The sequence below is a fragment of the Sitophilus oryzae genome, unplaced genomic scaffold (genome assembly GCF_002938485.1).
Source record: "Sitophilus oryzae breed Bouriz unplaced genomic scaffold, Soryzae_2.0 scaffold_1111_pilon_pilon, whole genome shotgun sequence".
Taxonomy (NCBI): Eukaryota; Metazoa; Arthropoda; class Insecta; order Coleoptera; family Curculionidae; genus Sitophilus; species Sitophilus oryzae.
This window is the reverse complement of record NW_022145740.1, coordinates 1,375,656-1,389,044: the sequence shown is the minus strand read 5'-3', so window position 1 is coordinate 1,389,044 and position 13,389 is coordinate 1,375,656. Positions and strand designations below refer to the sequence as shown.

Sequence of the window (13,389 nt, the reverse complement as noted above, 5' to 3'; positions counted from 1 at the left end):
TGTTTAAGTGTTTATTCGGAAACTTGACCGTTTTTTAAATAAAAAATATTGTAATATTTGAGGGTGGTTTCACACCCTTGGAACTGGAATTTCGAAAAATCCGTTCTTATCGAACCTCTACACCCTAGAATCAACCTATATGCCAAAATTGAGCTTCTTACGTTGAGTCAAAGATAATTCTACTACGAATACGTGTTAACTATAATATTCTTTGGTTGAGTGGTTTGAGCAGGATCGTAATTAATCAGTGAGTCACTTAAGGATTTTATAGATTACTCTTGCTTTGGCTTCTTTGTATATTATGGCGAGAGTTTCTATATTTGCCTTTTCTATTTTGTACTTGCGTTTCTATAGAGGCCTATTTCGCTAGGGCAGCTATAATTTATTACTGATCATGGTTGAAAGTGTATAACCGTATGTATGTTATAATCAAATTTAAAAGTAAATAAGTTAAAATTAAATAATATATCCTCGGCTTTAACTTACATCCATACCTACAAATAAAGTAACAAGAAAAATGCTACAGCAGATTCGAAAACATTTCTTCGAAAAAACACGCATTTGCTGCGACAGGAAGTCGAAGAAATATAGAGTTCCTTTGCTGGGATGAAGAAGAACAAGAAGAAGATAAAACGAGTAGTGCCGAACAGAAAAGTACTACGCAGTTGGAGAAACCGGTATAATTAGGGTTTCCTTCTCGCCAACAGGTGGACGGATATAACTAAGGTATCGGAGGAAATTGACGAAGAAATTATTTAGCTGCGGTACTACCACAGTACGCTGATGCGTACTTGGTCGAAATTATCCGTCATTACGTGCATCGCCTCGTTTTTCCCGTATTTGGATATGATTGATGGCAAAAACTCCGTATAAACACTTAAAATTAATCTAAGACTTAAACTTGAGTTTAAGCCACAGCCTACTCAGTACCAGCCGGTCAACTGGCTGTCTTGCACTTTGAAATTTACAGTCCTTCCTATTTCCTATACCGGGTGCATCTGAATAGTAGCTCACCCCTATAACTTTTTTAATTTTTGAAATAAAAAAACGAGATTTGGTATATTAGTATGTATATGACAAAAATTAGGATTGATTGACGTATTCAATTGTTTTTGGTCACTTCAGTTGACATATGATATGTCAACTTTTGACATTTTCGATTAAAAACAAATCGTATTTTAAACTTCAATCTAGAGTGCCATGGCTGTGTTAAAAACACTAATTTTTAATCAAGCATCCTTGGAAAAATAGTTTTGATCGTCTAATGTTTTTCGTGTCTTGTCCTGGCCGGTTTATAGATGCCCAAATCGTATTTTAAATCATATCTCAATTTTTTCAAATGGAACAAGGGTGGCTCATTAGCATATTTGGAAAAAGCATTTTTTTACGAATAATTTGATACCAGACACTTGGTATTTCGAGTCAAATTGTCATTATGAACCGCATGTTACAATTTTAAATAAACCATATATGAATAATATGTCAAAAGTTGACATGTGTCATTCGATTCAGACTGTCATTTTCTATCGAATAAAGTAGAAATATACCGAGAGTGTCATATAAAAATCAAAAGTTGTACCCATTTCCGGTGAAACAGGAAGTGACCAAAAACAATTGAGCGTGCGGATTGCACAACGACCTTAGCGCGTGGCCGCGGGCGGCCCAGTAAGTAAGCGAGACATCGACGCGCCGATTTAACAAAATAAATAATTTTAAACCTGCCGTCATTTCGTTAATAATTATCGTAGTGTGTTGATTTTTGCATAGAAATACTCATGAGTCTTTAGCGCTTCTGACAAGCCTTAATAACTGGATTATTTTTTATATTTTCGATTTGTTTACATTGCCCGAGCATATTATAACTTAATGTATGTAACATAGCCATCTCTTTATTAACGCAGCGCCGGTAGCTCTCGCAAAAAAGCCGCATAATTCAAGTTTTTTTTTAAGCTAAAACAATGCAATATTTTGAAAAAAGAACTACATTGTAACCAGGGGATATCGGCAATGATAATGTTCTTGTCATTTGATCAAAGTTCAGAATTTATTTTCTGTAAAAATAGCGCAAAAACTAAAACCAAAGCTGAACGTGTGCTAAAAACGGCGAGCGTTGTACTGACCATTTTTTTTTATTTATACTCGTTATTACTGCTAGCATAAACCGATAGACCTAAATTTTGAATATGTTGTAACTAAATGCATAACTAATTAAATGATAGTATTCATATCTGTCAGTTTGGCTCTGCCAGTCTTTGCTTTGGCAATGTAAACAAATCGAAAATATAAAAAAATAATCCAGTTATTTAGGCTTGTCAGAAGCGCTAAAGTCTCATGAGTATTTCTATGCAAAAATCAACACGCTACGATCATTATTAACGAAATGACGGCAGGTTTAAAATTATTTATTTTGTTAAATCGGCGCGTCGCTGTCTCGCTTGCCTACTGGGCTGCCCGCGGCCACACGCTAAGGTCGTTGTGCAATCCGGACGCTCCATTCAATACGTCAAATCAATCCTAATTTATGTAATATAGTAAGATACCAAAACCAAATCTCGTTTTTTTTGTTTGCAACTGGATATAACATAACGCCGTTTTTTTTGGTCACCGTATGATCGAAAAAACGGCGTACAGTTGGCTTGGAAATGAATATCGATGATATTTCCCAAATAATTTTACATATAAAATTACAGCGATCTTGATTTCATTCCCCAGCCGCATTTGACGCTGTTTTTTTTTCGATCATATTGTATATTTCTCCTGTATTAAAACATGAGTTCCTATTACTACGAATATATAAACAAGGCTATTACCCTTGTTTATATATTAATAGTTAGTCAATGTGCCTGTATAAGTCGATGCTGCCAACTGGTGGCAGAAATTAAAACGTAAAAAGGGGCGGAGACTATTGAATTTGGCAAAGAAGTAGGGACTAGGAATTCTTCGAATTTAATTCTCGGTAAAGAATAAAATATCTTATCTGCTTCATTGTCTTGTACCTGTAAAGATGTTTTTATACGTACTATTAATCTTTTTATCTTTTTTATATTTCTTGTAGTTATTTAATTCGTATACGAATAAAATAATACCGTATCGAAAAAAAAACGACGTTAAAGACGGCTGGGGAATAACAATCGATGATAATTTTGGCGAGGCCAATCTCTAGACGTCATTTACCAAATATTGACATAAAACTTGTAAAAAATTAACACTAATTATAGAAAGATTGAAAAAGGATAGAACTTTCCAGACACACAAAATAAATTGTTTTTTCTTGAATTTGTTTCTTGAATACAGGGTGTCCCACTTAAGATGGATACAAGCCAATATCTTGGATGTTTGTTGAGCGATCTTTTTCATTTTTGGCAGGAGGCTGTATGGCTATAAGACGTACATTTTGCCCAGGGTAAGAAATGCGATACCTCATAGACGTACGTTTTAATGGGGTTTGATATTTTTCGAGTCAAGAGTTAGCTACCCTTAGGACAGTATTTATTTCAAATCTGAGAAATTATATTGAATCCTCCTTACCTAAGATACTTAAGTTCTATTTTTATAAATATTGATACAGGGTGTGTCATTAAAATAAGACATTTTTATTTTTATTATTATTTTTTTAAGTACTTACGACGCCACTGGGTAAACAATTGATTTATTATCAATAACCAGTTATAACCAATTATCAATTATTAATCGAGTTAAGTTTTCAGATAGCTTCCATAATAATTAAGATACGATACAAAAAAACTAAATACTTTCAATTTATTTTGTTTACTTTAAAAAATTGTTTTTTAAGTTTGCTAATACAAATGAATAAAATGTGTTACAAAATAATTTAAAACCCCAGTTTTCAATGGAATCTGAAATATGATTTTTATTCGTTTTATTGAGGAATATTTTAAAAAATCCCAATAGTTAGATATTTAAAACAATCACTATTAACTTTGAAAAATATGCTCTAAAGAAAGTTTTTTTGTATCGTATCTTAATTATTATGGAAGCTATCTGAAAACTTAAATCGATTATTAATTGATAATTGGTTATAATTGGTTAACGATAATAAACCAGTTGTTTATCCAGTGGCGTCGTAATTACTTAAAAAAATAATAATAAAAATAAAAATGTCTTATTTTAATGACACACCCTGTACCAATATTTATCAAAATTAAAACTTAAGTATCTTGGGTAAAGAGGCTTCAATACAATTTATCAGATTTGAAATAAATACTGTTCTAAGGGTAGTTTACTCTTGACTCGAAAAATATCAAACCCCATTAAAACGTACGTCTATGAGGTATCGCATTTCTTACCCTGGGCAAAATGTACGTCTGGGCAAAATGTACGCTCAACAAACAACCAAGATATTGGCTTGTATCCATCTTAAGTGGGACAACCTGTATGTACGTCATTTAAAAAACATTTTTACTCAATATAAAAATAAATTACAACCTATCAGTAAGTGCCATTAAAATCTAAACATGACTACGAGCCAAATAAATGGCACCTAGGGCTTGACCTTGCTTTCTGCTGGTTTTTAAAAGTTTTTTTTCTGTATTTTTTATTGTTTCATGTTTCAGAACACCAAAAGTGGTACTTTAAGACAAATTTATTTAGATACCTAGTTGAAAAATCGAGAATTATGTGGGTACCATCATACTTAATTCAAAAATACGTTGGTATTAGAATACTAAATAGTGATGATGATTCTAAACAGGGAACTCTGTTAAACATCGAGATATTAGGAATTAGGAATAAAAAAAGAAATATAAAACTTTTCTTTCAAAATATTTATTCATTTTTGTTATAAAATTACAAAAAAGTATACATATTTACTTAAATTACATTTGATGTACTTCTGACTAGAGGTAGATTTTTAATTTGACTAGTTTAAACAGTGGCGTAACAGATTTTATTGTCCCTATAAAAAAAAACGTAATTAAATATTACAAAAAAACTCTGTTAAGATATTTATAAAAATACTTGTGATTGTCTTACGTAAAGTGATTAGATGCTTTACTGATTTGTTTTAAAACTATTTCTAAAAAGATTTTATAAAAAATTGCTTAATTTTTTTTTTAAAATCAAATTTTGGTTATTGCATAGTGTATGTAAATGGTTCGTTCTTCACATTTTTAAGTTATTTATTTAGAAACAAGACAATCTCTATGTGCTAAAAATAAATTATTGACTTAGGTCATAATTAAGTTACAATGTCGTTCTTTGTAGTACGAATGGTTACATACGGAAGTAAACGGTTTATGTTTGCTTGCGTGTTAACTTAAAATTTCATCTACGATGTCCTGTTCCGGGTCCCAACAACTGTCACCAATGTCACACTCGTATCCTTCGTATTTTTCCTAAAAAATGAGAAAATATCATTATTAAATATGGCTCAACTTTCAGAAGGCGTTAAGAGTACAAACATACAAAAATTTTCCTGCGGAAATGCGTCATTTTCATTTTTCGGACTTTAGTATAGCCGAAATCTGTTACATCAAAACTAGTCTTCGGGGTGTGTTTTAGACATATTTCTAAACATAAAAACACAAAAAAGTGTCTGCGGAGATTTTTTATTTTTATTTTACATAAAAAAATGGTTTGACTTTAGAATAGTCGAAATCAGTTACATGAAAAATGAACTTATATTTGTTTTATACGAGCCTTTACGAGCAAAGAAATACAAAAAAATTCGTGCGGAAATGTGTCAATGTCATTTTGTGCACTTTGTTTCTCATACATTTTTCAGTTTAGAAGTTTACGGAACCCGGGAGCGAATAGGGGTGCTGGGTGGGGTAAAACATCTTTCGGAGGAATAACAATTCTTTCAGAATAGATAATATAGGTTCTTGTAAACTATAAGTACCTCGGAATGTTGCACTTATTCTTGTTTTTTATTAAAGCTTTACATAAATAGGGTTGATTCAAAACAAGAAATCGTTGGATCATGCAGTTTTCTTTTATATTTTAATAATTAACTGTGATTTTGCAAAAATATTAGATTGGTTAGCATTTGGGTTGCTTTGGCTAGCTTTTCTTTGTGGAGGGTGTTAAGCTGTAGTTTTTATATTTTAATAATTAACTGTGATTTTGTAAAAATATTATTAGATTTATTATTAGATTGGTTAGGATTTTGGTTGCTTTGGTTAGCTTTTCTTTGTGGAGGGTGTTAAGCTGTGGTTTTTATATTTTAATAATTAACTGTGATTTTGTAAAAATATTATTAGATTTATTATTAGATTGGTTAGCATTTTAGACACCTTTAAATGATTTTTTTTGGTTCAAAAGTGATAAAAAGATATTTTTTTATGTATTTATGCTTACAAAAATGGAAAATGAAAATCAAGCATTTCCGCAGGAAATTTTTTATTTTACTGAGTTTTTAAACGCTTCTAAGATTTCAGCTATTCTAAAGTCTATTAAATTTCCTCAAAAAATGCATACAGTTTATTTCCGCAGGAAAATTTTTATTTTCCTCAATGAGGAAGATGCATATATTTTATTTTTCGCCAGAAACTGTTCAATTTATTAGAATAAATATGTATAAATGCAAAAAAAACTTTTTTCTTGAAAGCAGTACCACAATTTTATAAAACGGGCCATTAAAATACTTTCCGCAGGAAAATTTTTGTGTTTATGTGTTCAGAAAAAATATTAAAAATCAAACGCAAAATGTATTTTTTTATAGCAGATTTCAGTTATTCTAAAGTCCGAAATTTGGAAATTACGCATTTCCGCAGGAAAATTTGTGTTTTCCGTGGTTCACAGTAGCTTTTCAAAGACAATTTTTTTTTCTAAGAACTGATTTCAGCTAAACGAAAGTTGACCCTTAAATATTATTCATATTAGAGAAATAAATATATTAGATCTTCTAAGAAAAATACCGCATTATCGAAAAAACGGCGTCAGTGATGGCTATGAAATGAAGATCACTGTCATTTTATATGTAAATTTATATGGGAAATGTCATTGATTGTTATTTCCCAACCAACTGGATCATACAAATTTAAAATGCAATTTTTTTTAATTAAAAATGTCAAAAGTTGTCATTCTATTCAGAATATCTTTTTCTATCAAATAAAGTAAAAATAACGAGAGTACCATTTAAAAATCAAAGGTCGTAGTCATTTCCGGTGAAACAGGAAGCGACCGAAAATAATGGAATACGTCAATCAATCCTGATTTATATCATACATTAACATACCAAATCTCGTTTTTTTATTGGAAAAAATAAAGAAGTTATAGAGGTCATCTTGTCACTTTTAGAGATCTGGCACTTATCTAGAGACACCTTGTACCATAGAAAAATAAGTTTGGTTTACATAAAATTACTGTAAAAATATTCTAATAGTTCCAATTTTCGTAACTATATCTAATACAAAAATTAATATAAAACTATTGGTTATAAAAATAGTTTTTAAATGTTATAAGAAGGAAATAAGTTTGGTATTATTAATAGAAAAAAGTCTGATTAAGGTAGTACCGTTTCATAAGAGCAGGCGTAATTTCCGTAATCTCGCAACAGTCCATTCAATAGTCGAATATACTCAATGGCGTGCAACAGGGTTTTAACCTTGCTTATTCTTTTGCCCCTAAAAAAAATAAAAAATGTTACAATGGATCCCTACAAAATTTAAATAATGTTAGGAGATATATACATATATGTAGTCTCTCCAAAAAGAGACTACATATATCTCTTAACGTATGACAGTATGACAGTACAGGACAGGATAATCCCATTTTCGTGTGTTTTATGGGGTTTTCCGTTTATTAGTAGAGATACAAAGATGCGGATTTTACATCACCGTGCTAGTTTTTTTATGAAACTATAAATGCTACACACAGATTGGTCCTAGCCCCCTTAGTTACCGAAATCCAGGGCGAATTTTAAGTTTGAGTCATATTTCAAAAATGACAGTTCCTACGCCACTGGATTCTACGTGAAAAACTCAGAGATATGAGAAAAACTCAAAAAGTTTCACCTTTTCGATAAGTTATAAGATAACCAAGATACAAGGGGAGTCGGAAAAATGCAACAATTTCAAATATCCCTGTATTTCCGAAACTAAGAAGGGTAGGACAAATCAGTATGCAGCATTTTTAGTTTCATAAAAATGTAGCAATATGTGGTTTCTAAATATAGGTAAAAATATAAACACAGTAAATAAAATAAAAAAAAAATGTTAACAAAATATGAGAAAGATTTTTCGAAAAAACCTCAATTTTTTACCTGGAATTTTGTATAGGTATGGCGTTTCTCAATTTGACAAAAGCGCTGTTCACTGCTTGAACTCTTCTTCGTTCCCTGGCATTTCTTTTTTCGACAACTTGAGGCGGTCGTTCACTATGGGGCACGTGCTTGTAGCTAAAATGTCTGTCTTGTCGTTGTTTTTTCTTCATTTCAGTTGATTTGATGTAGAAATCATATTTTCGTTCTTCTGTAGTCCAGTAGTAATCAGGTTCTTGATCATATGAAGTGTACCCGTACATAATTTCGTTATATTATATCTTTCACATGACACAAACACTTTCACTATTACCCTCCTAACTTTCAGCCCTTTAATTCTGAACAAGAACTAAACACTCCAACCAGCCCTTGTTAAAACTAAAGTCAGACTAAAACCAAAAGATGTATATCGCCGTTTTTTAAGCCTATTATCTATTAATTTTATTTTGGTTAGCCCGCATTTTACACCTGGACATATACCATCGGGCCTTGGGCCTGTTGCAAGGCTTGTGTTTTATTTTTCAGCCGATCATTTTCAGCTGTATAAGTTACGTCTTCGACGAAATATGAATAGTTTATTAGATAATAATGGGTTCTGAACTGACCAAAGGTGTTCTACCAGGCTTGTGAAGGGTGTGTCATTTTGTATTTATGGTTCTAAAATGGTTTTGAAGGAGGAATACAAAGTACAGATTGAAATAATTAATTCTCAACTTACATTACTAATACAAAAAAAAATAAATAAAAAAATATATCACTCAAAATAAATTTAACTAATGCTTAAGTAAATTTCTTTGAATTGTACATTGAGGTATGATTTGATTATTGCCTTGTTTGTTTTTTCTTTCAATTTATCTAATTAAAGCTGATTATACGGCTCCCCTCACCTTATGATTTTAGTCTAGTTGTTTTTAATTTTTCAAATTTAGCATTCCATATTGTTATCTGTGATTGAACAATTTTTGTGATAGATATAACTTTTTGACTTTGTAAAAAAATTTTTGACTTTTTAACTTTTTGTGATTGTATTTTAAATTTGACCTCTGTAATTGTTTTAGCTTTGGGCCTGATGATGGGAATAGTTTAAATTCCCGAAACATGTCGGCCCCCTTGTTTTTTTAAGCATTAAAATTTAAATTAAACAACTTAAAGATTTTGAGTTATTTGTCCTTTTACCCGCCTTCAAAGGTTTTGCTTTGATCATATTTATTTCATGTTTATGAAATTAATGAAGTTCCTGCTAGTGAGAAATAAAAAGAATATGACAGTACTTGCAACGGCAAAGTATCTCTCTCGGTATGTATGTAATTATCTAGAACCTGTTTTCAGTAACATTTAATTAGCAAATTGATAGCAATCTAATTTCCGATTCATATTTTAAAACATATTTATTGAAGGAAGAAGAAGCAATAGAATGTAGAAAAAAAGGAAGTTAAACTACTGGACTGTGGTACTGAAGAAAAAAAAGTTGATTAGAAATCCAATATAATTTAATTAAACTTGACTCAGTATACAGGGTGACTCGGTATTGCAATAAACCATTATAATACGTTTTCTATTTAACATTTTAACTTCAGTTTTTTAGAAAAATATACTAACATTTTTTTTTGAGCTGTAGTTTTATTTATTTTATTTATTTATTTATTTATTCTACAACACTCTACAGCTTACGCCAATTACAGAGTGGGTTACACACAAAAAAAATTCAATACAAAATAATTAAATTAAATAAAAAATAACATCAATGAGAAAAAATACATATCAATGAAAAAAAACAACAACAATATAAACCAAGAAAAACCACTAAACTGAACTAACAACCGAAACCAAACTGCAGCTGAAAATATCAAAATTACACTGATATAAATTATATGCATCCTGCATACGTTTCAATGGCGAATATTTAACTGTGTGCTCCTCAGAGCACAGTGGACAACACTGAGAACTTTTGCAATTTTTAGAAGTATGATTGTAACCATTACATTGAAAACAGCGAGAAATATCTAAGGATTCATAAATAGTACAGGTGTCTAAACCTACGTTTAACTTACCGATCCCTAACATATTCTTGAACGTGACAGAGTCAACCTGCAGTTTGCCTTAGGTAGAAAAGATCTTGCTCCGCGTTCCTGAGTGGATAAGTGTGAGATGACCTTCCTTGAGAAGCTGATACATGTTTACCTATTAGGAAAATGGATTCAAATATAAATAAGGAAGGAAGAGTCAATATTTTTAATTTTTTAAAAAAGTTCTGCTGTTTAGTCCCAGTGAATATAGAACAGCTCTCTTCTGGAGCCTGAAAATGCGGTCAAATTGAGTCGCACAACACGTACCCCAGAATGGAAGGGCATACCTGAGGTGCGACTCAAAAAGTGCATAATAAACAGTTCTAGCCACTGACAAGTTAAGCTCCTTAGAAACAGTACCTTAATGCAAAACAGGCAGAGCTCAATTTTTTGACAAAGCTTCGATATGTATGTCCCATTTCAGAGAATTGTCCACAACAAGCCCCAAGAACTTTACAGATTTGACGACGTCAATGGTGGTGTTGTTAAGTACAAAAGGCTGCAACGAGTTTTTATACGACAAAGCTTTAGTTTTAGAAATGTTGAGAGTCAGGAGGTTCGAATCGCACCAAGATTTAATGGTGATTAAGTCATTTGATATAATCCTATGAAGTGCCGTGATGTCCTTGTTGTTCCAAGTGAAGCTAGTGTCATCCGCAAAAAGACATATTTTGCCACTGATGTTTATGTTAGCAATGTCGTTAATAAAAAGAAGAAACAAAATAGGGCCTAGTACTGGGCCTTGTGGTACTCCACATTCTATTGGCTTGCTAGAAGACAACGTGGTATCCACCCTCACAAGTTGACTTCTGTCGCTCAGATACGACTTAAACGATTCGAGAGATGATCCCCTGAACCCACAGTGCTGCAGTTTATTAATTAAGATCTTATGATTTACACAATCGAACGCCTTAGAAAAATCACAGAAAATTGTTGCTGTAGAATGATGGTTGTTTAGGCTGGAGTAAACATTATTAAGCAGGGAAAACATAGCGTCATTTGTGGACTTGTTGCTTCGAAATCCAAATTGATATTCAGTAAGTATTTTGTACTTAAACAGAAAAGCCTTCCAAAAGATACCAGCCTTCTTTTAACCAACCTTTCTATGATCTTAGATAGCGTTGGAAGGAGTGCAATTGGGCGATAGTTAGAAGCTTCATCTTTGTCTCCGCCTTTATGCAGAGGAATGATTATTGCCGTCTTAAGACATTTTGGAAAAATACCATTTTGGAACGACATGTTTATTTAAGTTGTTAGGTGATTCAGAGTGCTTTCTGGCAGATTCGAAAACATTTTTAAAGTTAGCCCGTCGGTCCCAGAAGAGGATTTGATGGTATTAATTGTACTGCGAAGCTCTTCAAGAACTACGGGCGAAAAAAAGAAACTGTGTAAGTTTACATTATCATTAGAGAGATAAGAAAGTGGATCATGAGGAGGACATATGGTATTAGTTAAGTTTTTCGCTACATTTACAAAGTAATCGTTAAGGTTCTCAGGCGAGGTAGAGATATTGCTAGACGAAGAAGCTTTGTTTCTTAACTCATTCACAATAGACCATGTTTCCTTAGCAACATTACCAGAATTGACTATTCTCCTATTATAATAAAGGTCCTTAGCGGCTCTTATAGTCTTATGATAAATTTTTCTGTATAGTTTTACGTAATTGTGGAAGAAGAGACTGTCTGAGAATTTTTTTAAGAGAGATAACGAACGCATGTTTTTAGAAGATATGCGTAAACCTTTAGTGGTCCAAGGTTTATTATGCTTATTTTTTATAGGCCTAAGAGGGCCTTAAAAATTGGCAGGGGCCGGAACTGATTGCAGTGAAGGAAGAAAACATCTCTAAAGGGGCGGCCAGCACGGTCTTTCTGCCGAGGAGCAAGGGGAAAGACACCACCTACCTGCTGAGCCTTGTCCAGGGTCAGAACTTCAATGTAAGGACATCGAGTTGGCGAGTCATCAACTCGAGGGAGGAGGGTCATGGTCAGGTCCTCACAATAGGAATTGACCTCAAATCCAAGGAGGCAATAGAGAACGAGGGACATATCCTCTATTATAGATACGGGACAACACCGGTATCAGGTCTAAGGAGAGACCAAGTGAAAGAGGTGGAGAAAATGGAGACAGATCCTCCAGCCTCCACCTCACGGGTTCCTCAGCCGGAGGCAAGCTCCTCGACTGTGAATGGCGGCACGGAGGGCCAAATTCCAACCGTGGAATGGTGTGTACCCTCGGAGGAAGATAATCCCAAATCAAATGTATATGCAATAATATGCAACAATTCGCTCTTTCATCTGGTTGTCAAGTGATTGAGAAAGTTCAATATATTATGACGTAACGTTGAACGACGGCTGAACATTCTATATGTATATTCCCTAGTAAAATGTATAATATTTTTAGCTCGCTTAGTCATTCGATATAATAATATTGTAGATTTCTATGTCCATCGATACCTGTACAATAAAATCTATGAAATCATTGTTATATGAATATGGTCGGACAAAAAATGATATGTGGGCAGCTGAAACAGGACCACGACTGACCACCTGGCCGACAGGACTTGGCAATTGTCGATTGTCGATATTTAATGATTTCGATGGCATGATTAATCTGTTTCTTTTTTTAGGAAGTGTTTTACAGGGTGGTATTTCACTCTTTACAGCTGTCCCTTTTTTGTATCTACACATATCTAAATATTACATTATATTTAAATACTGGGCGTCTCAATATTCCATGGCGGTTGATTGCGAACTGCCGATTAAAAACGGCTAGTTTAAAATTTTGAAAAACTCATTTTAAGATCAAATTGGTTAATAATAAAGACTATCGTCGTAATTCAATACTCACTGAATTCCAACATTTGCGAGAATTAAACGAGAAAATAAAGAGTTAAGAAATTTTTGCACTTTTTCGTTCCCAGACTTATGTCTCGTCGCCGACACTGATGACATAACACCCCACCTCTCGAAACGTTAAATAATTCTCGTTGCTTTTTCCATTTTAAAAATAAGGCTAAAGTGGGTCAGGTCGTATTTGTGGTAGTAAAGATACCGTACACGTTATAATTTGTCGTAGCTATATGGAAGGATAATACTATAGGAA

The 13,389-nt window shown here is 32.7% G+C and overlaps 1 protein-coding gene across 1 annotated transcript; it reads right to left on the bottom strand.

Annotated features, from left to right (window-relative positions):
- Window positions 1-4,847: 4,847 nt before the first annotated feature.
- On the bottom strand, window positions 4,848-8,792 carry LOC115881492 (achaete-scute complex protein T3-like). Its single transcript, XM_030898992.1, has 3 exons — window positions 8,225-8,792; window positions 7,478-7,586; window positions 4,848-5,354 (listed from the first exon to the last, which is right to left on the bottom strand). Exons 1-3 carry the CDS (start codon window positions 8,482-8,484, stop codon window positions 5,271-5,273), a joined length of 453 nt encoding a protein of 150 aa, XP_030754852.1. The 5' UTR covers window positions 8,485-8,792; the 3' UTR covers window positions 4,848-5,270.
- Between the last annotated feature and the right edge of the window lie 4,597 nt (window positions 8,793-13,389).

Bases quoted from the DNA above. Each gene is read 5' to 3' on its own strand.
- LOC115881492 (XM_030898992.1), bottom strand. From the start codon at position 8,484: ATGTACGGGTACACTTCATATGATCAAGAACCTGATTACTACTGGACT. The intron at 7,587-8,224 runs GTAAAAAATTGA...TATTTTTTTTAG, and splicing joins ATACCTATACAAAATTCCAG to GGGCAAAAGAATAAGCAAGG. The intron at 5,355-7,477 runs GTACTACCTTAA...CTCATTTTTTAG, and splicing joins ACGCCTGCTCTTATGAAACG to GAAAAATACGAAGGATACGA.